Source organism: Macaca nemestrina, chromosome 2 (genome assembly GCF_043159975.1).
Source record: "Macaca nemestrina isolate mMacNem1 chromosome 2, mMacNem.hap1, whole genome shotgun sequence".
NCBI classification, from domain to species: Eukaryota; Metazoa; Chordata; class Mammalia; order Primates; family Cercopithecidae; genus Macaca; species Macaca nemestrina.
In genome coordinates this window covers 134,614,931-134,641,867 of record NC_092126.1, presented here as the reverse complement: position 1 = coordinate 134,641,867, position 26,937 = coordinate 134,614,931, and the positions used below count along the sequence as shown (strand labels likewise).

At 40.1% G+C, this 26,937-nt stretch overlaps 1 protein-coding gene across 14 annotated transcripts in view; it reads left to right on the top strand.

Annotated features, from left to right (window-relative positions):
• Window positions 1-26,937, top strand: part of LOC105479577 (forkhead box P1) — a 630,259-nt gene that overhangs the window by 441,842 nt on the left and 161,480 nt on the right. Inside the window, exon 1 of one of the 14 annotated variants that reach the window (XM_011737590.3) lies at window positions 11,225-11,546. The exons of 9 other annotated variants lie outside the window; for them this stretch is intronic. Coding sequence is in view for 3 of the 5 variants with exons in the window: in XM_024792175.2 (XP_024647943.1) it covers window positions 12,949-13,134 (186 nt within the window). In the remaining 2 variants the exon portion in view is untranslated. Of the gene's footprint in view, window positions 1-11,224; window positions 11,547-12,632; window positions 13,135-26,937 lie in introns of those variants that run through there. 4 more of the 14 variants (XM_011737588.3, XM_024792175.2, XM_011737579.3 and 1 more) reach the window with 4 other exon arrangements.

Sequence of the window (26,937 nt, the reverse complement as noted above, 5' to 3'; positions counted from 1 at the left end):
CTCTAACTCCTGGGCTTAAGCGATCCTCTTGCCTCAGCCTCCCAAAGCACTGGAATTACTTATGTGAGCCACTGTGCCCAGCCTAATTTATTTATTTTAAATGACTTACTCCTCACAACAGCCTTAGGAGGTGGTGTCATTATTATTTCCATTTTACATGTGAGGAAACTGTGGCACAGTGTGGTTTGATTACTTGCCTAAGGTCAGGAGTGAAGCTAGAATTCGATGCAGGCCTCTGACTTCATCTTCCAGAAGACTGTGCAACAAAGAGGGAAAGGAAGATGAGAGACAGGGTCTTCACCAGGGACCTCATGCCGACGTCCTTTCACTTTTTCCCAGGAAGGTATCCCCACATCCTTTGCACGGGCTGCCAAGAAGATCCACAATAGCTTAAAATGCTTCTTCTCTTTTCTAGCCAAGGACAATTCCGTATTTGTGTCCTGATCATTAGTAGAATAAGTAATAGAAATAATTAGAAAAGGAAGCTAAACATGAAAATGGTCCAGGAAAGAATATAAAATAACTTGGATGGCGCTTTATAAGTTTCAAACTGTTTTCACTTAGTGTTTTCCCAAGACGTCGCTCACCACCACCCATTATTATTGCTAACTTTTTGCAGATGAGGAAAGTGAGGCCCAGAGAGAAGTGATTGCTCCCCTGGGTCACCATGTGGTTCCCTCTGGGACCTGAATGCAAGCCCTGCCCTGTCCTGCCCTGCCCTGCCCTTTCTTTCCTGCCCCCTTATCTCTCTTCCCGCCTCCCTCCCATCTGGGTTCTTACTCATTGAGTAAGAGAAACTCCTTTATAAACTTTAGACGCAGGCAGTGTGATTTCATCTCTTTTTCTGCGTGTGTTAGTTTTTGTTGTTGCATAACAAATTGCCACAGATTTAGCAGTTTAAACACCTCCTGATTAGCTCATAGTTCTGTAGGTCAGAAGCCCAGGTGCACTGTTAATGGAGTCCCTGCTCAGAGAATAGGGAGGCTGCAATGCAGGTGGTAGCTGCACTGATTCCTCGTTGAGAGGCTCGGGGAAAGAATCTGCTCCTAAGCTTATCCAGGTTGTTGGTAGAATCCGTTTCCTTTTGGCTGTAGGACTGAGGTCCCTGCTTCCTTGCTGGCTGTCAGCCTGCAGCTGCTCTCAGCATCTAGAGTCTACCCACATTTCTTGCCACATGGTCTCTTCCATCGTGAAGCCAGTAGGGGCACATCAGTCTTTCTTGTGCTTCAGAATATCTGACTTCCTCTATCTCTGGGCTCTAAACTTCAATTGAAAGGGCTCATGTGATTCCGTCAGGCCCACTCAGATAATATCAATTTCTTCAGGTCAGCTGATTTGGAACCTTAATACATCCACAAAACCCCTTCACATAGCACCTGGATTAGTGCATGATTGACTCTGGGAAGGGGTGTGTTACACCAGGCATAGGAATGTAAGGGTCACCTGAGAATTCTGCCTACCACGTGACATTACAGCCTTAAAAATGGCACACATTGACAGGAACAAGGGCCACCTCCAAGGTATTTGTTTTCAGTGGTAATTACATCAATTCCTTAATGTTTTTACAGGGTTTTTTTTCTTTTTTTTTTTTTTGTCAACATGACGCATTTTGTACTTATTAAGTCATTTGATTGAAAGCATATTTGTAATCTGTATACTTCTGTTTACCTTCAAAGGGTTGAAGAAGAATGAAGTAGATATAGGATTAGTTGAGCAACACAATTCTATTTCACTAACAATTCAGTAAGTTCATTTCTTAAGCACTGTTTCATGCTTTCTTTTCAGCCTCTGTGCTCCATCTTCTTGAACCTTCTTTCTGCTCCTTGGCTATTTGATTTCTTCTTTACTTGTGGGTTTCATATTAAATATCACCTCTTCATGAATGAATTCCTTGATGGACTTATCTAGAGTAGGTTAAAAATGAGAAATTTATTTATTTATTTATTTATTTATTTTTTAATGAAGGCTCTCTGAGGCTTCCTTCATAGTGTCTCTCTAATTATTCTGGATTTGTTGATTGCTGGTGTCTTACTCTATCTCCCGCTAGACTGTAGTATCAGAAAGGGAAGGGCCAGGTCTGTCTTGTTCTCCCTCCTAGGCCCAGTGCCTAAACTGTGCTTAGTACAAAGTAGGCACCAGAAATTATGTGTTTAATTGATGTGTAAATAGAAGCTAATGTTCTGGTGCCTGTAGAATGGTTAACTTTAACATTTGTTTTGAAAGGTTGCCTGAGTAGTGAAACCAAGTTAACCATGAGGTCACTGCTAAAGCATTTATTGTTTGAAAAGTACCTGATAGACAGTCACAAAGCTCTTAAAAGTGGGGGAGGGGACTCTACAAGTGGTAGAACCAAAGAAGAATTTTTGTATCATCCTTCAAAACATGCAGTGTTACTGGAAAGGAGGTGTGTGATGAGTCTTCCAAATCATGGACAGTCTGATGTTTGGATCACAGTTTTGGTTTTTTTTTTTTTTTTGAGACAGAGTCTTGCTCTGTCACCAGGCTGGAGTGCAGTTGCGTGATCTTGGCTCACTGCCTCCTCCATCTTCTGGGTTCAACTGATTCTCCTGCCTCAGCCTCCCTAGTAACTGGAATTTCAGGCGCCCGCCACCACACCTGGCTAATTTTTTGGATTTTTAGTAGAGATGGGGTTTCATTGAGTTAGCCAGGATGGTCTCTATCTCTTGACCTCGTGATCCACCCGCCTTGGCCTCCCAAAGTGCTGGGATTACAGGCATGAGCCATCATGCCCAGCCTGGATCGCAGTTTCTTGGCAATTTTTTTTTTTCTTGGAGACCAAGTCTTACTATGTTGCCTACACTGGCCTCAAACTTCTGAGCTTAAGAGATCCTCCCACGTTGGCCTCCCGAATAGCTAGGACTACAGTTGCCCCGTGCCTGACTTCTTCACAGATTTTTTTAATGTCCCAAGACAGATGCCTCTCCTTTCTCACAGTCCTCTTTTGAAAAGTTCTTCTCTCTGATTTTCCCCCAAGCTTCACCTTCACCTCCAGACAGTCACAGTATTTAAATACCTACTTAGAAGCTGTGTGACATTGGGCAAGATAGTCAGCCGCCTTGTTTTCCTTCCCTGTGAAATAGGCATGATAATTCCCACCTTCATTGAAAGGATAGCGAATACAAATGCCTGACACAAAGTGAGACTGATAAATGCTATTTTCACAATTATTAGACTATATTCTTTTAACTATGACTGCAAATCTGGTGTAGAATTGAAATGCTTATCTTAACAACAACGCTTTTGGAAGTTGCAGGTTGAAATCCCTAACAGGAAAATCCAAAACCAGAAGTACTTCAAAATCAGACTTTTTGAGTGCCAACATGATACCACATCTGACCTCATGTGATGGGTCTCAGTCAAAATGCAGTCAAATCTTTGTTTCATGCCCCAAATTATCAAAAGTCTTGTATCAGATTGTCTTCAGGCTGTGTGTATAAGGTGTGTATGAAACATAAATGGATGTCATGGTGAGACTTGGGTCCCTTCTCTAAGATGTCTTACCATGTGTATGCAGATATTCCAACATCCTAAAAGCTCTGAAATCCTAAACACTTGATCCCAATAATTTTGGATAAGGGGTACTCAACCTTAAAAAAAAAAAGTTACAGTAGATTTTAGGATCAGTGGAGATGATATTCTATGTAATTGATTTTTATTATCATATATTAAGTGAGGACTACTTCGTTTAAAATCTTAGGTTGAAATACACACATTCTGCATATAACCACCGTGAGCACAATTTATCTTGTTTTAAATTCAGAGGCACTTAGGAACCTTGTAGTCCCTGGGTTTTATTATGAACTCCAGTTAGCATTTTATTGTGGCTCCTTGGAAGTATTGATTCATATCAACTACCTGTTCACCTTTTCCCATTCCTTAACACATAATATCAAAAGAGTCTGTTTCTGTAAGTGCAGACTGGCTTGCCTGTGCCCAACCCCGTCTCCACTTGGTTGGCTTACCTGGGATGTGGATTCTCCTGCCCTGGCTTGTGCTGGGAAGTAATAGAACCAGAGCAGTAATATCCGTAGAGCTGAGGAACAGAAAGAAGTCAGTGGAACTTCAAAGAGTTCATTTCCCATAAAGTATCCAAAGTGGTTCAAAGTCGGTCAAGCTGTCACCACATTTCAGGTGAGACCATTTTAGGGAGTAACAAGGGCAGAGTAGATCAATTAACATTTCTTTTTTTTTTTAATCACTCTAAATTCAATGGATGTTCAAGGCAGGTTAAACAGTAATAGCAAATGTAGTGATGGAAGAATTGAGGCAGCTTCTGTTGTAGTATTTACTGTGGTTATCATTTCTACACTTAAAGCTGCATTCCTATCTTCTCATTTATTTTGCCTCCCTTTTAACGCACTGAGTTTGATTTAGAGAAGTCAGTGCATTGTATTACAGTGCCATTATGAGTCTGAATTTCTGGTTTAATTCCGACGGTGTGAGCCCAGAACAGGAGACCAGGAGACTCTGTGTTACCCCAATTAGCCCGGGAAAGCTTAGACAACTGTCCCTGTATCTCTATATATGCCCCAATTTCCCCTCCTGTAAAATGGAGCTATTTACTTCTTATCTGAGGATTGTAATCATAAAATAAAATTTCCTGTAGATGTGAAAATAATTTTAAATAGCATGCAAATACTTGCATTTGTATTTTTAATTTTAATCCAAATTAATATGTGAAACCAGGATGCCATTTTCAGAGTTGTTGGCATCAGTTCATCATATTTCTAGGTGAAGTATGTGAAAGTGATTATAGGTAATAAATATCTTTTTCTTTAACTTATTGCAGAGGCAGTTTTTCCACTGTTAATGAGGGTAATTTGACTTGGTTGAAGGATTGCAGTTCTTAAGAATTAATGCAGTAATCCAATTCAAAGATTTAAAGAGATCTAAGATTTTTCACAGGTCGCGTGCCAGTGAATGTGCTCCTATCACATAGCAGCTAATGGACTTGAACGCCAGTCTGTCATTTACTGTTCCCTCACTGCATAGCAGCTTTGCCCTTGGTAGTGAGTATACTTTCCAAGCATTGCAGGTTATTTAGAAGTGTGGTATATTTGTAACACTTTTGAGAGATAGTATCCTATTTCCCACAGCCCCTAATTACTATAAAAACTGGGGTTATCTTTCTTAATTACATGTTTGAATCCTAATCTGCTAAGGTCTGAGGAATATCAGGCTCAGAGGAGCTGCCTTCTCGCCTTTCTTTTTCAAAGGAGGGCTTTTATTTTTTTTAATGTATTTTAAAAAACTAATTCATGTATCATTGTATTCGTACATATAGGTTAATTCACGTGAATACAAAGGTTACATGCACTGTATTCATGACTTTCCATTTTTGATAATGATGTGTTATTAACAGCTAACAATATTTTGTAAAGGCTTATTTGTAAAGGATGTTGGAAATGTTCTTATTTCCCGATCCCATTATGTTCCTAAATATTAAAAATCCCATTTTGAGGCAATTAGAAGCATTCGCTTCTTCCTCCACGTGTGTTCTCCAGACAGCGTCACCATTCTGCGCACACAGGAACCTTTGTTCCTTAATTAGAAAAAGGACTAGAGCTCATTAGTTGTGGTTCCGTGTGGTGTCTGCTCGAACATTGAGGCAATAATACATTACAAGAAGAGATCCAGCCTAAATCTGAGACGCTCTCCACAGTTCCAAGAACTGTGAAAAGATAAATAAATCTCGGAGGGTCCTTGTAGGGCCATCCTCACATCCTGCACTGTCCTTGAGGGCCTGGCTGGTGGGTGCTCATCAGTTTTAAAGCCAAAGAGATTTGTATATTCATAGGAGGAGGGAAGGGGAGAAGGCACAACTTGTAGAGAAATCTAGAACTTTACCTTTATTGAAAGCCCATGGTCTTGCACCCCCCCCAAAAAAAAAACCCCAATTATCTTTTGGATTTTTTGATAGGTTAGTGGGCACCATCCAGATGCATTCGGATGTTATTGAAGGTGGGTGAATTGTTGACAAACGTGATAGAAGTTGAGATATCCTAGGCTGATTTTCACTGCTGACATTGGAGGAGCTGCATGAGTTTTGAAAGCTAAAACTCCCAAACTGAATCCGCAAAAGCTTTAGGCTGCATCAGTTATCAACAAAGAGCCCTGATTTCCACAATCAGAACAGGCATTTCTTCAGCCTCCAGGAAACCTCATGCATCTAGTGTTCCCCAAAATATTAATAGTACAAATGGTGGATCCATCTCACTGGTTAAGATCAAGGTTCCCGCAGCAGAGAAGTGAGCACGTGAAGTGAAAAAATCTCAGACTGTATGGAGGATGTTTTGCTGTGGCTTGGCTGGGCTGGCAAGGATGTGCTGAAATATAAAGGGATATGGAGAAGAGAGCAAAATGTCAGTTGGAAAGCCGGAGATTGGAAAATAGAGCAGTTATTTTGAGGGTCAATTCGCTTCTCTTTGAGAAGGGTTTACCCAGTCAGGTAGCTAACAGCCTGGAAGGAAAAGGACTCAGAGGCCACTAGGCATGTCTGAGAGACTCTCCCACCACCCCCCACACTAACCCCCTCCTCATATCTTGCCTTCTCTTTCCATCCCTGCCAAAGGATAAATTGCCCTCATCCTGCTAATGCTAATGGAAGACATTATTAACAAAAGGGAGTGCTTCATAAAGGAAGCTGAGATCTGGCAAGTGGAGGCATGACACCCTTATGCTGATAGTGGTACAGGTCAGAAATAGTGAATATGGAAACAAATATTTTGCTGCAGTGTTCTGCCATTTGAAGGGACATGTCTAGCTAGCAATATACATATATATTTTTTTCCACCAGTAATCTTTTTTTTATGTTGTATTTCTCAGAGAAAGAAAAATAGATTTTAAAATGTAAAAACCTGTTCTTCAATTGAGTATGCAAAAATCTCATTGCAGTATTTATTCTAAACCTGCTCTCATAATGTTCAGTCAAGGAGAAAACAGCAAAAAACAGTTGTTGATGGACTTAGCACAGAACTGGATTAAATAAGCATTAGTCTACTGAAGCTGATTACAGGAATATGAAAATGCAGTATCTTAATGGTACATATTTTTATGTGGCAGCTCAGTTGCCTTTCATTTTGCAGCTAATATGTCTATTCTTATGAGTCATTTACTTCTTTAATTACCTTTTGCAGGCAAGGCACCATGGTATATTAATGTGAATGATTTTTACTGCCAGTTTATCATACAATGCCCCAGAAGTTGAAAGGCGTAATTGACTTGGAAGAACAGCTCATGAAGGAAACAATATTTAGTTGACAGTTTTCCTTGTACTCTCTGTTGACGTTTATGAGTTTACACTATGCTAAAGGAGTAATAAACACAATTTTCTTTCAATAACAGGAAAGGGTAGCTTCTAAAATACATTTGTGGAAAACACATTCGTTCATTTCTTGAATAATATGAAAATAACACATTTCCAGTGATAAGATTTCTCAGATTGCCAATTGAATTAAACCTTCAAAGGTGCATTTATAACCTGTCTCAGAGCATTAGGAGATATTAGGGTTCATGTGATTGAATCTACTTAATGAATATTTAAATTATAAACAGATTTAGATAAATCATATTTAACTCTGGGTGTTAGGGTAAGACAATTTGGTCCTGTGCTCCCAACTTCCAGGAGACGGGAAGGCAGAACGGGAGCTTGGGGATTGGGAATTGTCTGGAGTAAGATTTTCTTTCTCCAAAGGGAGGGAAAGTCTGCCATACATTTTGGAAAAGTAAAGAAGGCATGGTCAATGCCACTCCTTATATGGCCTGGCGCTTGAAGAGTTAAATAAAGATTTGGGTGGGTCTCTGCCGTTTTGGAGCCTGGAAAGGTGCTTTGACTTGACGTGGGCAGTGTTATTTTAACCATCACTTCCACGGTCCCCTTGTCCCTAAGCTGGTTCACTGGCTCTGGGCAGGCCCTGGTTTGGCACATTGGTTCAGAGGGAGTTAAACTTTTCACAGTTTTCTGGGTTGTTTGCAGTTCAGTCCTGTGCAACATAATGAAAGTTTTCTAGCCATCTGTTGTTAAGCTGGCGGTGAACAAGGCCAGTATATCCAAACAAAGTTCTGGCCTGCTGTAAACTGAACCTGTCAGTTTAGCATAGCTTTGCTGACCCCTCCAAGGAACAGGGCAGCCTTCGGTACCAGGCACTCACCACTTAGAACTTCCAAGGGGAACTATTTTGGGGGTAGGGGGTAGGGGCCTGTTTACTTTTTTCCTCTGTGTTCCTCTCACTGGCTTGGACTGGTTTATACTTAATCTGTACATGTACAAATGGTTACTGGTTCCCCCTCCTTTTTCAGAGGGAAGGGCATTTCTTCTTAATAGGAGATTATAATTTTTTTTTTTTTTTTTTTTTTTTTTTTGAGACGGACTCTCACTCTGTCGCCAGGCTGGAGTGCAGTGGTGCGATCTCGGCTCACTGCAAGCTCCACCTCCCGGGTTCAAGTGATTCTCCTGCCTTTGCCTCCTGAGCAGCTAGGACTACAGGCACACATCACCACACCCAGCTAATTTTTGTGTTTTTAGTAGAGATGGGGTTTCGCCATGTTGACCAGGATGGTCTCGATCTCTTACGACCTCGTGATCCGCCTACCTCGGCCTCCCAAAGTGCTGGGATTACAGGCGTGAGCCACTGTGCCTGGCCGGGGATTATAACTTTTAGAAGAAAGTAGGATTGTCTGGAAATGTATGTGAGGTGGCTGTGATTCAAAGGGAGGTTCTACGCAGTTATTTTTGTTTCATTATTTTGTCTTTCAGTGTCCGGGGAGACAAATAGTCCAGGAAAAGAAGGGCCTGTATTTATTACTTAGCTTATATAGTTAAAGTTTTTGTAGCTTTAAGAGAACTTTTACCCCCTTTCTGCTGCATTTTGTATTTCATCATCAGAAGTTAATATACAGCATAACTTGGCAGAGCAGCAGTTAGACCATACTCCCTGCTCTAAGGGTATTTCGTGCTTCTCTGTTCTCATTTACAAGGTGTATCATTGGCTCTAATTGCCCAGCTTAACCTTAAAATAATTCCATTGTTTTGCCGCATTTTTCCTACTGTAGTATATGTTTCATTCTCATTTTCTGTTTGGCAGTATTTCCTTGGCTATATATGAAATGCTCCTATACATTTGGATCCTTGAGCTATCTATCTACCTGCCTGCCTACCTACCTATCTCAATACCTAACACTTCCCCTAACCTTTGTGGGTTTCCTTTTGTTAATGATACCTTGGAGGTGCTGCTGTATTTTTCTCTTGACCTTGCTATCATGTATTTCTTGTCTAGCGTGGTTACCTTTGTGCCCTGTTAAGAGACGGCCCTGGGGAGCCATCGTTAAACCTTGGTGTCCATTCCAGATTGTTAAAACATCAAGGAGAATAGCCACTGTTTTTGAATAACTATTTTGGCCACTCTTATGGCCACCTTAGTCTGTCTAGGTGGAAGGAGACCACAGTCCCACACAGCAACAAAGAAACAAGATCCTGAAAGCCTTTAGACAAATGTCTGAAGCACCAGTGTGAGAGGGTTTGGGCTCAACTTCAACTGCAATCAAGAAATGGACAAGGGTCAAGAATTCCATAAATGGGGGTGGGGACAGAAGAGGCAAAGGAATAAACAAGGAGACACCCAAGCCTTCCGTTTAAGGTTCAAGGAGTTTTACAGCTGTGAAAAATATTCAATTTAAAATTTAAATGAATGCACTTAATAGGAAATACCGTGGAGTCATAATCTGTTTGTAAGTTGACTGACATATAAAGTGCTTTTTTGTTTTAAAGTAAAAAAAAAAATCACACGCACACATACTCGGGGTAGACTTTCGGGTATAAAATGTCAGGTGCAATGTAACATGTACTCAACTCCAAGAGTCAAGCAAATAACCTTGGTATTTAGGACGTTGCCTTTTAGAACATGAAATTGTATTTTGTTGTGTGTCCTTTTTTTTTATTTAGAGGAGGACTACATTAAGAGGTCACCTATTAGCTGTGTTTTTGCTGTCTTAAACTCAGCCCTTCTGTCTATTAAAATCAAACCACTGTGTAAACATTCCCGTGTTGTTCTTGGTCTACAATGGCCACAGGGATCAGGTTTCACCTGCCTGCACATCTTCAAGCAATTAGAGCAATTAGCGTGAAGCCATTTCACATTCAAGGATTCAAGGTCTATGGTGACATTCAAGTCCAGCAGAAGTCTGAAAGGGAGAGGAGGAAGAGGCCCAGAGCGAGACGACTGTTCCATGGCCCTGAGCAGACAATTTCTCTATTAAAAATGGTGGCTCTTTAATGATGTTATTATGAGGTTTTTAAATGACATATCAAAAGTTGTTTATATCACAAAAACCCAACAGTCATTTAATTATACTAATGAAGGTCTTTATACGTGGCAGATTTTTAAAAAAAGATTTCTAATGGCCATGAGAAGTGGAGTGTTGCTGCTCCTTGCATCACAGCGGTGGTGGCGGCATTCTTTGTAGAGGAAGAACCTATTTTATAATATATAAGGGAATTTGCATTTCGTTTTCACGACAAACCTTTCTGTGTTTTTTGTGAATCGAACAATTGCAACAACACGGAATATTTAGTTGGGGGAAGTTTGGAAATAAGTGTTGAGAGCAACTATGTTTGTTTGCTTTTTTTTTTTTATGGTTAGAGAACAACCAGGGTGACTTTCACAGATTGAACTAGTACAGTTCAAAGGGAAATCATCGACTTCAGCACATCTGATAGCTGTATAGGCATGGCAGAGGTGTCTTGAAAAAACACTCGTAGGATCCAGTAGGGCTTTGGCTTTGTTTGTTTGTGTTGTTTGTTTTTTGCCTTTGTAACTTAGTTACCCGGGACTCGTTTGCACAAGGCAAATGCTAAACTGATTATAGCTTTTAAAAATTGGCTTGTACATTTTTTAATCCATATTTTAATGTTGGTTTATTATGCAAAAAAGGAGGGGCACTAATTTTAAAAATCCAAGCGTGCTGCAAAAGAAGATCTTGCTTTGCAGTCCCAGAGGGTGCTTGCAATCAGGAATAACCGCGGGCTAAATTATAATGTGGAATTCTGTTGCCCTTTAACCTGATGCTGCCTGTTCACATTCAGTGTTTGTTAACAAACAGCTTTAAGAACAAAATTGTTGGGATAATTAGTATTTCATTGTATGCACTGACTTTAATGAAAATAAGAGGCTTTTTTTTTTTTTAATTGCATGTCTCTAAGAAAGTTGTGATAATTCCTTTACAGAACTGCCCTAGTTGGCTTAAAAGCTACTAGGTGTTGAGCTGTTACATATCTGTAGGACAGAACACATCTATTTGTGTGACTGAGGCTGGAACATTTGTGTTCATTCCATAACTAGCCATTTTAGGGAACTGGACTGCTTAGAGCTCTCTAGCCCCATCTCGAACTACTTATAGCTCTTCTGTTGAGAGATGGTTTTCCTGACCGCCCACTTTCATGGCGCCCAGGCTGTGTGCCTTTTGATACTGCAACGCAGAGCAGCTGCAGGGGATGCTAATAAAATGCAGCATGTTGGACACTGAGCAAGGTAAGAGTCTGCCTTTTTCTCCTGCCCCTTGAAAATGGATTGCTAGGAAATCATTTCCTGGTCTCTAACTGGACCAGCTGAGTTAGAGAGGAACATTTGCATTGGATACTCCACCCCTTCCCAAAGTGGGGAAGGCAGGCGTGGAAGCACTGTGAGGCTCAGAAGGGAGATGAGGCAGTAAACCAGATCTTTCCCATTTTTTCCCCCTAGCCTAGTCCTCTGTTTCTATGATCTGCCTTTTGAACTGTTTTTGTGGCTGATCAGTTCCACCTAATATGTCTCTTGATTTCTGCTATTGTAATACTCAGGCGACATGCTGTTCTCTTCATTTTTATAAGCTTTAGATGCTTCTGCCTGTCATTTTCTGGCGGTTTATCTTCAGCGTCTGGATTTGCTTTCAGACTTGAATGTCTATCAAGCTGCCGTTGCTTTGAATGTGAGATCAAAAGAAGATGAATTCCAGTAAAAAATTTCCTTCTATGAAGAAAAGATTGGGGCCTATGTAAACATCCCACTGACAGCTCCCAATGAGTTATTTTAGCCGAGTATTAGCACCTGGATGACAGACAGTCCAGCATTCCACTCTAAATAACAAATCAGTAGCTTCCGTGGCAGAAGAACATTGCCACAAGAGCAATACATTTTCAGAAGGAATCCTTTTCTTCCTTTTTTTTTTTTTTTTTTGTTATTGAATATGGCTGTTCAACTCTTCCTCTTATTTTTCAAGCTGACTTGCTGTGCCTTTACCAGTTTACTTTTCTTTACAGTATCTGTTGAATTACTCCGGTGACGGAAGACAGGACTGTGATAATCATTTTGGGGCGGGTTAAGGAGTGTTCCAGTAGGCAAGCTAGGCATCTGGAAATAAACAGGTAGTTTGGTTGATGGTGGAGAAAGAAAATATAAAGGACAGCCAGTCAAAGCCAGATCCAGGGCATATCTCTGGAATACGGGACGATATGTTCTTTAAAAATACATGTGACAAAATCCTCTAAAGTCTGCAAAATCTGAATTTTCTTCTTCTTTTTTTTTTTTTTTTAAAGCATCCTGCCTATGTAAATGTCACCACAAAAATATCTCAAGAGCAGGTTTCCCGAAACCCTGTTGGTGTGTATTTGTCTGCGTGAATGAGCTGTGTTTGGCTAGGGCTTGGTCTAGCCAGGGCACACTGCGTGTGCTGTGTCGCTGCTTGCAGACCTGGAGCGGTTTAGATACGTGTGGCATTAATAGATTTCTTTAAGTGCTAAATGCAACTTTGAAAATTACCTGCAAGCTCCAACTGATCTTTCAACTTTGAAAGTGAAGAATTACTTGAGGAATTCTTGTGGTTTCTTTGTCATTTAGTGAGAGCCCAGCCAGCTACTGTGGAGGCAAACCTCCCTGAGGTTGCCTACAAAGGGCAATGTTCCAGTGTGTTTTCTCTTCGAGTGTGCTTCAGCCGCACAGTACTTCCTGTTTATTCAAACATCTTTTTTACCACTCGGCAACCCCCGCTTCGCAGAAACAGCCAGAACCCATCTACAGCAAGAAGACGGAAATCCAAAGGCAGACAGTACGGGCTCCCTTCGCCAAACTCTTCATTTTCTCTGTAAGTGTCCAGAGAAAAAGAAACATTTTTTTTGGTGGGTTAAACTTTTAAACTAGGGATCCGTTCTTGTGCAGACATTCTCCGAAGGGCGAAATAAGATGATCCAACTTGTTTACTGCTTTTTTTCCTCCCCCTTCCCTCCTCTCTCCATCAGAGGCTTTTTTCTTTTTAGAGATTTGAGAGGACCGTCTCCTTCTAACTCCTTGTTTAATTCACTCTTGCTTTCAAATATGTCTTTGGATATAATCAGCTAAGTAAGCAGCCGGGTGGTGTCAGGATAGTTTTATAGGCTGAACGTAGATTGGAACCTCTCTCTGCTTACTGTGACATTGTTTCGCGTTGCCTTCTTTTTCTTCCTGTTATCACAAGTAGTAAGAGAATGTGGGGATGGTGCCTTTGTAATTCTGCATCTACAGAATTGTCCCCTAATGTTTGCATCACGACACCGTCATCATTTGTGAATCAGGCTTGATAATATTTGTACCAATTTCATGCCAATAAAAGTCAGACTGCTGAAACACGCACGGTCATTATCTCATTCATATTCCTATTGTTTCAACGGAGTGGGCTGCAGAGGGAAAGGGAAGCCTGCCTCACTTTCTGTGATGGTTGTTAACTTTGATGTTGGAAGGCTCTTTTCAAAATTTTCCTTGTGGATCATCAGTATGGCAGGAAAAGCCCTTGGACTTGGGCTGCCTCCTGGCTCTTGAGTAGAAGAGCGATCTAACGGCTCTCTTAGTCCTTTCTGTTGAAATGACTTTTTAAACACATGGTTTGACATTTTTTAAAAAGGTTCCACCTTTTCCTGTCTGTAGTCACTCCTTTTGCCTCTCTCCCCTCCCTCCACACCCCCCTTCCCTGACCCCCAACTTCAGTTTAATTGGTAAGCCAGGTGTTAATATTTCTTTTTTAACTATATAGTGGTCAGGGAATAGACAGGAAATGGAAAATTAGCTCTTTTGATCTTAAGAGAATTGTTATTGCTGTGAGCCTTGTTTGCTAGTCCCCAGACTAAATATTTTTAAAATTTAGTGTCTAAAACAGCATCTATTAGAATAGAGAAAGAAATATGGTCTGGGGTTGTCCAAACCTCTCATAGAAGAAACATTTAAATACATAAAATAATTGTATGTATGTGCGTGTGCATGTGTGTGTATTGCTATGGCTATGATGGCTTTTTTGAATGTTCAGAAGTTGTTCTCCTTTGCAAGAAAAAATAAGATGTTTGCGACTGCCTTAAGGACAATTTGTTTAACAGTAGGAGTAATTGCAGGGAAAATGGAAAGAGTGACTGAAGGTATTTACTCAGATGTTAGTGTAGGTGTGGGGGCTGAAAACTCAGTGTGGGAACAGTGGGCTGCTTTTCTTGGTATCTCAGTCTATTTGATGACCATCAAATTTCCCAGCTCGCTGGTTTTGTTTTTTCTGGATGGCATGTTTGATTATTTATCAGAAGGGGAAGGGAGTAGCTGAAGCAAATAAACATGTGACCAAGTTCTGTTTTGTTTTCCACTCCAAAAGCCATGCCCTTTAACAGATATACAGAAAATAATAAATGCATTGTTTTATGATAAAAGGAAATTATATGTGTCTTTTTTTTTATTTTAAGGCAAGTGAGTTAACCCTTAAGGCTCAGGAGGCTTTTTGCCTTCTGAGAATTTGCCAGGCTTTTTATTGAGAATTAGCCTATTGCAACTAATGGTTTTATGGAACAGGATTTCCCAGGATTACTTTGTTCATTAGTTTAGCTTTTTCTAGACAGTTCACTTAGGAATGCCTGCCTCAGTAGCTTGACTGTGTGGTGTATGTGTGTGTGTTTTAAATCATAATACCATTGGACAAACCAGTGGCTCTTACCGTTTTGTTGAAGGCTATATTCTGATGTTTAAAGCTAAAGATGAATAACTCAACTAAAGGAAAGTATACCATAGTGTCTGTGGCTAGGGTACAACATAATTTATCAGAGGCCAACATTTTGTCCCTCTCTTTAAAGATGTTAGGCAGGTGCTGTAATACAGAGAGTCTACTTATATGTCTGTGTCCCTCAGAAATACCTTCTAGTCTTTAATATTATGTAACCTATTTCATTATCTTCAAGGTTGTCATTATCTCAAATTGATTCCTCCAGAGGCCAAGGGAAAGGCTCAAATCTATATTAAATTTAGATTTAAAATTTATGTATTTTTTTAGTTCTCAGGTGGGGTTTGCACGGCTTTGTGAAATCATTCTTAATATGTAGGCATTCACTGAGATATGTGCGCATACTGGCACATTCTTTAAATACAGGAACATGATTTTCTGTAGGGGCCTCCTTACTTCTCCACATCCTGAAGAAGTGATGTGCGTGATTCTAGCACAGTGCCTGGCCCAGTCACATCCAGGCCTATAAATCACAGCCGAAAATCTGTTTCATTGCCTATACTGTTTTGGAATGTGAATTGAAAATATGCACACAGAAGGGGTTCCCTCTTCATTGACTATATAAGGGAACGGTGCAGCAGAGGCTCAGATACAGCACAACTTTCACGAGTGTTGCCCTGCAGATAACTGGGAGGTTGCTTTGCTCTTGAGAGGACAATGATGGAAGCAGTGGCCTTTCCGCCTCTCTCCAAAAGGCAGTTGGGTTGGATAATCATACTTTGTATTTATACAGAGCCCTTTGTCTGTAGAAATCAAAGTGCCTGACTAATGCTAACTTGTTAATACTCAGAACACCCCAGGGACATAGGTAGGCTGCAAAGATTATCCCACTTTTGAGGTGGGAAAATGTCCTGTTGTTAAAATCATTTACAATTTCCGGGTGTGTCTGTATTTAATGCTCATGCTAGACCTGGAAGTGCTATGATCTAGAGATCATGAGAAGCATTTTTTCCTGTGACATAGTCAGCCCTGACCACAGGCAGTCTCATGAGAAAGTGTTTTACCATGAAGAAACTGGCCTGGAAAATATAGCTAGTGCGTGATGTTGATGGTGGTGGGAGGGAGGAGGTGTTGAAGACTAATCGCGCTTAATTTTAATCTATTTGGGGTCAAAGGATGTATTTTTTTTTTTTAAAGATACAGCATGGGCTGAAACTTCTGATTTTTGTTTTGTTTCTCTTTAACTCAATATGATGTTGGCAATTTAACTTCCACAAAAATCAAGTTAGTTTGTTCTTTGTGAAGAAACAGATACAGTACTGCTTATGGGCGCTGCAAAGTTAAGTCAGCGGTTGCTCTGTAGTTACATGCTTTGGGGGCAAAAGAATTGAAACATGCTGTTAACCTGGTATGGTACTGTGTGATTCTTCAATTCTGGAGTGCCGTGGGCCTCCTTCCTGGGTTTCTAAAGCACAGTGTAAAAATTAGGCAAGTGCCATTTACTGTTCAGACTCCTTTGTTGAAAGCTTTTCCAGAAAACTCCACAGTAGGGTGGAGGTGCTTGGGTTGTTTGGCTCCTTATACTGTTTGTTTGTTGGAACCTGAATATAGAAATTAGATTTGAAACAAATCTCTACTCAAAATGTGCTTTTAATTTCAAAATGTAATTTTCAAAAGACCATACAAAATGATTCCAGTTTTTGCTTAAGAAATATTCTTTTCTTTTTTCTTTCTTTCTTTTTCTTCTTTTTCTTTTTTTTTTTTTTTTTTGGTTTGTTTGTTTTTTTTTTTCCTTTGAGACAGAATCTTGCTCTGTTACCCAGGCTGGAGTTCAGTAGTGCTATCTCAGCCCACTGCAGCCTGCGTCTCATGGGTTCAAGCAATTCTCATGCCTCATCCTCCTAAGTAGCTGGGACTACAGGTGTGTACCACCACACCTGGCTAATTTTTGTATTTTTAGTAGAAGACGGAGTTTTGCCACGTTGCCTGGGCTGGTCTCCAACTCCTGGGCTCAAGTGGTCCCCCTGCCTTGGCCTCACAAAGTGCTGGGATTACAGGCATGAGCCACCGTGCCTGGCCCAAGGAAATTTATTTTCTTTTTTTTATTTGTTATTATTATTATTTTTTGAGACGGAGTCTCGCTCTGTGACCCAGGCTGGAGTGCAGTGGTGCGATCTCAGCTCACTGCAAGCTCCGCCTCCCGGGTTCACGCCATTGTCCTGCCCCAGCCTCCTGAGTAGCTGGGACTACAGGTGCCTGCCACCGTGCCTGGCTAATTTTTTTGTATTTTTAGTAGAGACAATGTTTCACGATGTTAACCAGGATGGTCGCGATCTCCTGACCTCGTGATCCATCTGCCTCAGCCTCCCAAAGTGCTGGGATTGCAGGTGTGAGCCACCATGCCTGGCGGAAAATGCCTTTTCTTAATCATATCCCCAAATGCTGACAATGTGTCATTGCAGATGATGGTGTCATATTTTTTTTTATTACTCTCCCAATTCATGTATACATTTTACATATCTTCTACCATGAACTTACTACTTTCATAATCTGTAGTTATACAGCACTTTTCAAAATCACTTGTTACTTATTGAGTGTGAGGCTCTAGACTATGCACTTTACATGTATCAATTTGACATAGGCACTTTCAGTTCCTCCCATTCTTATTGAGGAAGAAACTAAGACACAGAGAGGTTAACTAGCTTGTCTCAGGTCACACAGCTAGCAAATGGTGGAATTGGCCTTCAGATCCAGACACAATGATTGGTGTGTGTTCAACCACTATGTATGCTGCTTTTGTAGAAATACAGTAATGTTTTTCAAAGCAAACTTCTATTTCTTTGTAATTCCTATGATTCTCTCTGGGTCAGTAATTCCCCCAAATTCCCAGAGAATCCTTACTTCTTCATGCCTGGAGACTCAAGTTCCATCTTATGCTAAACTGTGGTTACTGGAAGTTCCAAAGATCATTGTCACTTTTCGAGCACAACTCTGTGAACATAACTGTGTATCAGATGACCACAGTTTTTTTCAAATTCTCTTTTAAAGAGTTTCTAATTCCGCGACCAAGCCAATCAAATCTGTATTTCTTTGCCACCATAAGATGTAATCTTTCTAAAGTTCATTACAAAGTTACCTTTTTGTGTGGCTTAGATTAACCTGATATATTTTTCTATATATGTCTACTTTTTTTTTTAATCAGTCATGTTAAGCAAGTAGTCTTCTAGTTCCAGGTGAATGGAAGAACTCCAAATCCATAGGTCTGTGGATTAGTGGACTTTTTGTGTATGTCGTTCTTGAATATAGTGAAGGGATTCTATCCAGGTTGTGTGAACTTGACCACATTACATAAACTTTCGGTTTATATAAAGCAATTTAGAACCAATTGTAGTTGAAATTCAGTGTTAAGTCACCATTTTCTTCATTGGTAGCATCACCACCAGTATCATCATCTCCCCCTAGCTCAATATTTGCCTCTTAGGCAGCCATTCCTGCATTGGGAATTAGCAAGGCATGGGTGAATGTTTGGTAAGAGTCAGAAAGAGTCATATTTGCTCAAGTGCCTTTGCCATTGGAAAGAGCCAGGATTCTCAGCTGCATGTCATCTGTGTGACTACAGATAAACCATGTACCCCTCTTGTCCTCAGTTTGCTTTTTGTACAATTAAAGTTGACTGCCTTAGATCTCTTTGGGTTCAAGAGAGGATGCTGCAAGTTTTCTTAGTGTTTCTATAAAGAGGACGACCAGTGGTTTGAGATCACTGGGAAAAAGGAATCTTTGCTTTCCATTGAGAAAATATATTCTCTTATGCCTGGGGCAGTGTATTATACATATAGTAATAGTTTTAGTTTCCATTTACTGAATAACTATCATGCTTCAGGTGCTGTGCTAAGGGCTTTACCTACATATGTCACATAATCTTTACAATTTAACCTCTCTGGTCTTGTGTGTCTCTGTTTTTTTTTTTTTTTTTTTGACACACAGTTTATGATCTACATGTTAAAATAACCACAAACATAATGCGTGCACCACACACTTGCATACATCATGCTGTATTATAAGTATCAATTGAAATAGTGATATTTGAAACATTTTTCTATATGCTTTGCATAATAAGTAACACAAATATTTTGGAGTAGGTAAAATAGTTTAACTATTGTAGTTATTTTACATACTTTAAACAATGTATTTATAGTAAACAATTGTGGTGTTTTTATTTGGGGATTGTTTTTTAATATTATTTTTTCCAAGAATTGTCCAGAATTTTTTTCTCTCCAGAGAGAAGAAAAAAAAAATTATAAGCGTATAACTGCTGAAAAGGCAAAAACTGAGAAAGGTCTAACCTGATAGGCCCAACTTGAAAATAATTTCTTTTCAGCACTAGGTAGTAGACATATGGAGTCCCTCTGTATCATTTCTTTTTTAAAAAAATATAACTTCAACTTTTAATTTAAATTCATGGGTACATGTGCAGATTTGTTACCTGGGTATATCGCATGATGCTGAGTTTGGGGATATCCCGACACCCAGGTACTGAGCATAGTACCCAGTAGTTAGTTTTTTCACCCTTGCCCACTTCCCTCTCTCTCTCTCTCCCCCTCATCTGTTAACTGGGTATAATTTACCTCAAAGAATTGTGAAAAAATAAATAATATAATGACTCTGTACTGTTTGGTACTTGTCTGGCAATAAACACTAAAAAAATTACAACTTTTAATTATCTTCCTTATCCCCAATGACCAGGGCAGGTTTAATAACACAGTAAGTTAGCACCTATACCACCTCCACTAAAAAAAGAAGAAAAATGTATTTATAGCAGAGTGCAAGAGTCTACAGTGGCTTAAAACAAGAGCTAGAAATCCCGCTGGACCTAAAAGTCACACCGAGTGGATCTCACTTAGATGGAGGTGAAGTGTAAGATACAGGTGTCCAGAGTCATTAACTGTGGCTGGACTTTAGTGAAATTTGGGTAAAAAAAAGAAAAAGACATGTGTTCTCTTAGCTCTACTTTTCTCTTATTTGCTTTACGAAAAGTTCCTTTTATAAAAAAATCCACCCTTGGCTTAGCTGAACCAAAGAATGAGGGACTTGTCCAGAATGAGGCTTGAGGAAGAGCTGAGAATCAAGGTATGATGGGGACAACATCAATATTCCAAAAGAAGGTGGATGAACTCAGATAACCAGAGAGGTGAAAACACAGTGTGTGAGAGAGCAGAGATAGCTGGACTTGTTAATTCCTTCCTGTCCGCCTGCTTGGAGTTTGCCATCACAACAGTAGAAACACAGGATGCTGCTACAGGGATTCAGAAGCAGGGCTGGTCCCTTGGGTCTGGGGATATCAGGGGACACTGCTGCTTGAAGGAATTGGATTGTGAACAGAGTTTTTAGGGAATGGTTGAATTTAGATGAAAAAGATTCTTAGATGCCATGTAAATGGGGGCAAAGAACAGGGAGGGCAGACTTGTAGATATGGTTATGGCTCACGGAGTCCTGGCCGTGGAAAGATCTGGTTGAAAAAAAGCAAGTCTTTTGTGTGGGGAAAAGAAGGGAGATTAAAGTTAGAAGGTGTGACACTGAGAAAAGACCCTTCCCTTCATTTTGGAAGCAGAAGAGCCCACAGTGAGTCATGCATTTTTAGCTCCGGAGGTCTGCATAGCCCTTTGCCAAGATTACCCACAGCCATCTTTGGTCTAATCAGTGACCTTGGTACAGTGTGAGTATCAAGTTCTCATGAGACAATGTTTTGTTTTTGTTTTTCCATCCTAGTCACTCTGTAGACTTATGACCTTGGGCAAGTCACTGAACTTGACAATCTGTCTCTGTTTGCCCATTTTAAATCAAGAGTTATACAACTTTCCCCAACTTCCCTTAGAAAAGCTGGGAACAAGAAATAAAATTAGTGTAGAGAGAAACTAACTAGCACAGCGTCTGGTTCATAGTAAACAATTCAATACAGTGTTTTTATTTAGTGTCTTAAATGTAGGGAAGTTATGCTGCACTTGTCCCTGTGTTTCTGGATGCTCCTCATTTTTCAAATTGTTATACAGATACAATCTTAGCTATTTTAAATAACGCTTTAGGGAGTGTAAATTAATGGAGAATATTAGGATTTCCCCCCTCCAATCCTAATGTTTGATCAATAGTGAGTAGTTCCATGTTTTACATTATTAATCTTATTTGGGCCTTTCCTATATTCCCATTTCTGTTTCTTTCTTTTGTCTTCTATCTGCTGGAATGTTGCCTCTAAATCATTTTTACTCTTTGCTTCTTTGCCCAAATTCAGGCAAGAAAAGGAAGGTACTTTGTGAAGCAAAGCATTCATAGGTGTTAATTGCCTCTTAGGGCATCCCGAGTATGTGTGACTTATAGTATAAGAAAAAAAGAAATACAGCACCATATTTGTTTGAGCAAGAACTGGGTTCAGTGTTACTAGGAAAATCATGGAAAATCCTCCATTATTTTGAGCATAATTCTAGTTAGATTCTTCCACAAGCTTCAAAATTAGCAAGTCTCATTCTGAGGTATGAAAAGATGTGAATCTGAATTATTCATAATGAGAGTTGCTGAGCTGCACCCTCATAAAAGGCAATTGCAAAAAACAGTGGGTTAAATACAGTGAGTTAATAGAGCCTTTTGATTCATTTATCCTTGCATTTGACCCCGATTTTTTTCTACTTTGGGAACCTGGAGGATGGGGCCAACTTATTTATTTTTAAACACAATCTAGTCTTAAACAGAGGGGAAAAAGAGTTTGATGCAGCATCCAACTTAACATTTTAGACATTTTCTAATAAACTTCACTTTGGTTTTACTTCATTGCAACGCTAATGTGGCCTACAGTCATAGCAGCCTAGGCTGTGATCTTGTCAACTCTCATGAGCTAAACAGGCTCAGGCTTGGGCACTGCTTGAATGGAATCCCTCCAAAGACAACTCAGGTGCCGGAGACTTGGTGTAATGATTCAGCGTCTGGCACTGGCTCCAAGAGGAGCAACCAGCCAGTGCCTCAGCAAGGTGGTTATAGGGCCCTGTGTTAATGGGAGTAGGAGTATGATGGTGGTGGTTTTTTTTTTAGCTCTTCCAAAAGACTTCAGACAGACTTCCTGACTGTTGGTAGTCGTTAAACTTACTACACCTGATTTTGCAAAAGGACCATAGACCATAGATACCCCCCCCCCCTTTTTTTTGATGTCATGAAGATCCTATGCTTTAGCTTCCTGGCTGGGAAGTATCCTATACGTGCCTTTCAAGTAAAAAAGGTTACTCATAGTCGCAAGCGGATACAGGGTTTGCTGACCCCTTCCTGGGCTTGATTGGTGGTGGGGTTTCTAGCAGAATGCCACCTCCTATCTAGAGCCTTCGGCATCTCTGTGTGTCCATGTCTCCTGTAGTTGGTGCATGGAATGGCATTTAAATGCACAACAGTAATGCAGGCAAATCATGAGGTGGTGCAGGAACACATTTGCGCAATTCTCTTTCGTCCCAGTTCTTGAAGGAAAAGAAAAAAAAGAAAGAAAGAAGGAAAGACGGAAGGAAGGAAGGAAAGAGAAAAGAAAAGAAAGAAATAATTTTTTGCCATCTTTTCCTCCCCAAGAAAATATACGCAAATAAATTGCTGACTTTAAAAGAAACAAAAAGCACAACTCCCAAACCTACCTTTGCGGTATTTGTTGAACATTAAAGTAAAAGAAAAGCAAGGAATATACATAATAGGCATCATAGCAATGATAACCACCTTACGTGTAGCTTAAAGAATATAAAATCATGTCTGTAAGTAGATGTGAAACCTAACATTGGAAGTAGATCTAGGAGAGGTTCAGGCTGGTGTGGGGTGATAAAGTGGTCCAAGTACTGCAGAGAGTGCTTTGGCCTGGCCTTTACCTCTTCCCCACCATCCCCACACAGAGATGACACTGCCCATGACCCATGATTGTAACTCCTCTGCAGTTAGGACAATGATGACCATAGAGAACAGTGACTTTTCTGTTTCTTGTCCCTTTCCATTTTGACTCAAACACATAATGTTGGAATGCTGTAGATATGGAGTTGTCTCTGCTCTGATTTTTCTCCATGCCTATCTTGACGTTGTCTCATAAACTTATTTACAAAGACTGGAACACTTTTTCAAATCCATGCAAAATGTCCTACCTGAATATCAGCTGTTATTAAATGCTCTGTAAGCATAGGATAATTTGTCCAGCTGTCGGAACTCTTGAGGATGGATGATGCTACCTAGAGCCTTTCCTTTCTCAGCCACTGATTCAAATTCAATATATCCCAGTTGATGTAAGACTTGGCTGTCTACTGCACCTGCTTTTGGGGTTGAGTCAAGTGGATTTACTACCGGTGAATGTTCAGAGTCCACACCTTTATTTGCAGTATCATAGAGTAGACCAAGCAGTGACTGGTACAAAGAAACTGTTAAAGGCTGTCTGTGAATGGTCATTACCCCCTGTAAGTTTTGTTGGAGGATGTGTTTTGTTTTCTATTTACGACGCCAATAACCTGACTCAACGATTTACTGCAGTGCTTTTGTTCTTCCCTTGTGTATCTAATAGTTACATAGTCATTAGAATTGGAATCTTTCTTTGAGCATCTAATATTTTCACAATCACCAGAATCCCTCCATGAGATTAGCTTACTTTTTCCATTGTCTTGTTATAACCAAGTGCTCTATTTGTAAAATGAAATTTTTAAAAAAGTGTTTGAAGAACCTGTTGCTTTGGAATCCTGCTGATTCTGTATGAATACTTCCAGTTCTACAAGCCACTGTCATTTCTTTCTTTTTCTTTTCTTTAAGTCATTCACAGCCCTTAATTCCTTCCTGCACTAGAGTGATTGCTCTGTCTAAAGCAAAATGATGATGAAGTTTCCTTGCATACTCAGTCCCCGGTCTTGCTACAGAGTGATTGTCAGATTGTGTTAAATGATCATTGCTTTGGTTGCTGGGGTTGAACAAAGATAGCAAACTAGTTTAGGGGAACCAGGCTCTCTAGAGGGACTCAGAGGATGTAGAGGATGAGAAACAGAGGAGAGAATATGACTCCTTTCCTACTAATCTTCCCATGCTGCTTTTCTCTTTTTACAAGCTTTTCCTCCCACCCCCATATCCACAGTGACTGTTGATTAGCCCATGAAATTATCTGAAAAACAGGTTTGATCTTGAGGGGTGGGGAGAGTCTAGGAAAAGAAATTAGAAGAAGGATGGCTGACTCAGACCAGCCTTTCAAGCTGGAAATGGGACAACTTCTCAGGGCAGACAGGAAATAACCAACTCTCGACTGGCCACCAATAAGGCACGTGCTGTCTTCATTCTGTGGGTGCTCAGGATCTCATACTGATCCGAACTGCTGTCAGTTACCTACCAGCAGAAACACATCTTCAAAGTTTGAGGCAAGTTTTAAACAGTTTCGGATCAAAAGCACATGGATATATTTCCTTTTCAGAACATCAACATTGAATCTGAGCTTAAAGAACAGCTAATTAATAATGTTCTTGCTCCTTGGCCAAACTCTAAAATTATTTTGGGGAACTGATTGAAAGATGTGTTTATATAAAATTCTAACCAGTGAAATCTTTGGGGATCTCAGAATACAGATAGCAACCTAAGACGGGGATTGACAGACTTTTCCAGTAAAGAGCCAGATAAGAAATATTTTAGGTCTCAAGGGCCATGTGGTCTCTGTCAAAAGTCTTTGACTCCATTTTGTAGCAGGAAAGTAGCCATAGATTATATATAAGGGGATGAGCTTGACTGTGTTCCAATAAAACTTTATTGGTAAATACCAAAATTTGAATACCATATAAGTTTCACATGTCATAATATAATCTTATTTTATTTTTTTCAACCATTTAAGTAAGCAAAAACCATTCTTATTCCTTGAGCTGATATATGACAGATGTACAAAACAGGTGAGAGACTGAATTTGGTCCACGGGCTATAGTTTGCTGGCCCATGACTAGAAACTTTCCAGTTAGTCATATTTTTTTAAGACGTCCATGTGTCAGTGGCTTATCTCAGACCCTGTCACCAAGTGTGTTATACAAAACATTTTAGAAAGATTTTCTCCTTCTACCAGCTTGCTTTATGTATGTGTGCATGCCTGTTCAAACCATATTTTATATAAACTTGTTGATGTTTCTTAAAATATGGTAGACATGTTTTTGAACATCGGCTACCTTGATAAACATGCTAAACACAGAATTACCTAGCCCCTAAATATAAGCACCTGCTATGATCTTAGAATGTAAATAGCTCAGAAGTTGTAAACATGCTTATGTAAAACATAATTTGTAAATAACAGATGGCGCTTATTTACTAAGAATATGAAGGCACTGATGAGAATGAAGTAATCTTGGACCAATAGAATGGAAGGTGTGTCAAAAATGTCCAGGTTCCCAGTTAATGTGAAAACATGACCTACCAAGCCAGCAGTGAAAGGACCATCTCACTGGCTCTTGAGTGCTGAGAGCTGGCCGTGGACCATGGCATGCCAGCCATCGGGCAATTCCAACCCCTTGTGCAGATGCAGGCATAGATGGGAGACTAGTCAATCCACAGTTGAGATGAAAGTGATGTGTGCCTGCCCCCCACTCCCCCCGCCCCACCCACTTCTTCTTTTAGCTCAGAGAGCCGCTTATTTTAGTTTGAAGGAAAATAAATGTGAATGTGTGCAACTGGGCTCTAAGTGCCTTGGTTTTATCATTCACCTCCACTCTGTGACATCCTCAAACTGTGTCTTTACTGTAACCCGAGCCTAGCATGAAAATACAGGACCAGGTTATCCAGTGCCAGGCAATTGTCACATCTGTTATAAAGGAAGTGTTGACTCAACCCAGCCCAGGAACCACCACCAAGAGTAAAAGGTCTCCAGAGATGGGATTGGACCTTTTACATTATTTACATTAGCAATTGATCTGGAACTTGAGTCAGAGTTGATCCTTGCTTCTTAAAAGAGAAATTCATTTATTCATATCCTTTCTGTCTCTCTCTTTCTGCTGCTTGCCCTCTCCTTCCTCCTTTTTCACCCTTCTGTCTCCCTCTCCCATAAACTCAAACACATATCCACACACATTCTGTATCCAGAGAATCTAATTTTATCTTCAAACAATATATCCTAAGGGACTTTTCTCTAATTGTGATTGAGATATTGTTATAAGAATAAGAAAAGTCCATTCTCACTCCTCAATTGTATTGGAGTAATCTCTGGCCTGGCACTGTGACTCACAGCTGTAATCCCAACACTCTGAGAGGCCAAAGTGGGAGGATTGCTTGAGCCCAGAAGTTTGAAACCAGCTGGGACAACACAGTGAGATCCTGTCTCTACAAAAATGAAAAAATTAGCTGGGTGTGGTGGCCCATGCCTGTAGTCCCAGCTACTCAGGAGGCTGAGGTGGGAGGATTGTTTGAGCCCAGGAGGTCAAGGCTACGGTGAGCCATGATTGTGCTACTGCACTGCAGCCCAGGCAACAGAGTGAGACCTTGGCTCGAAGGAAAAAAAAAAAAAAAAAAAAAGATTATCTCTGGGGTTTAGGCAGTGGAGTTGGAGATGAAGGACATAATCTGTTCTGATCACATAACAGGTAAAAATGGCTATCAAGTCATCATCTACAGGAAACATGGTGAACATAGATCTCTGACATAGTTTCCAAAGGGGATCCCATCAGTCATTGCACATTTTTCACTGTCCCACACTGAACATTATAATAAGCGTTTTTTTACTTTTCACAAATCGTAGATGCTGGATATTTGTATTATAATGCCCAGATACATAGTGTTAAACATTAAGGATTTATTGCCTCTCCTTGCATGTGACAATTTAAAATCTAGACCACAGTAATTTATATATCATGGAAAGGAAACACCTTTTAGTGATTGATTTCAAAGCATGTTATAAGTTCTGTTCAGTTAGGTTTTAAAACTCCTGCTGAGACCTAAGGCAAT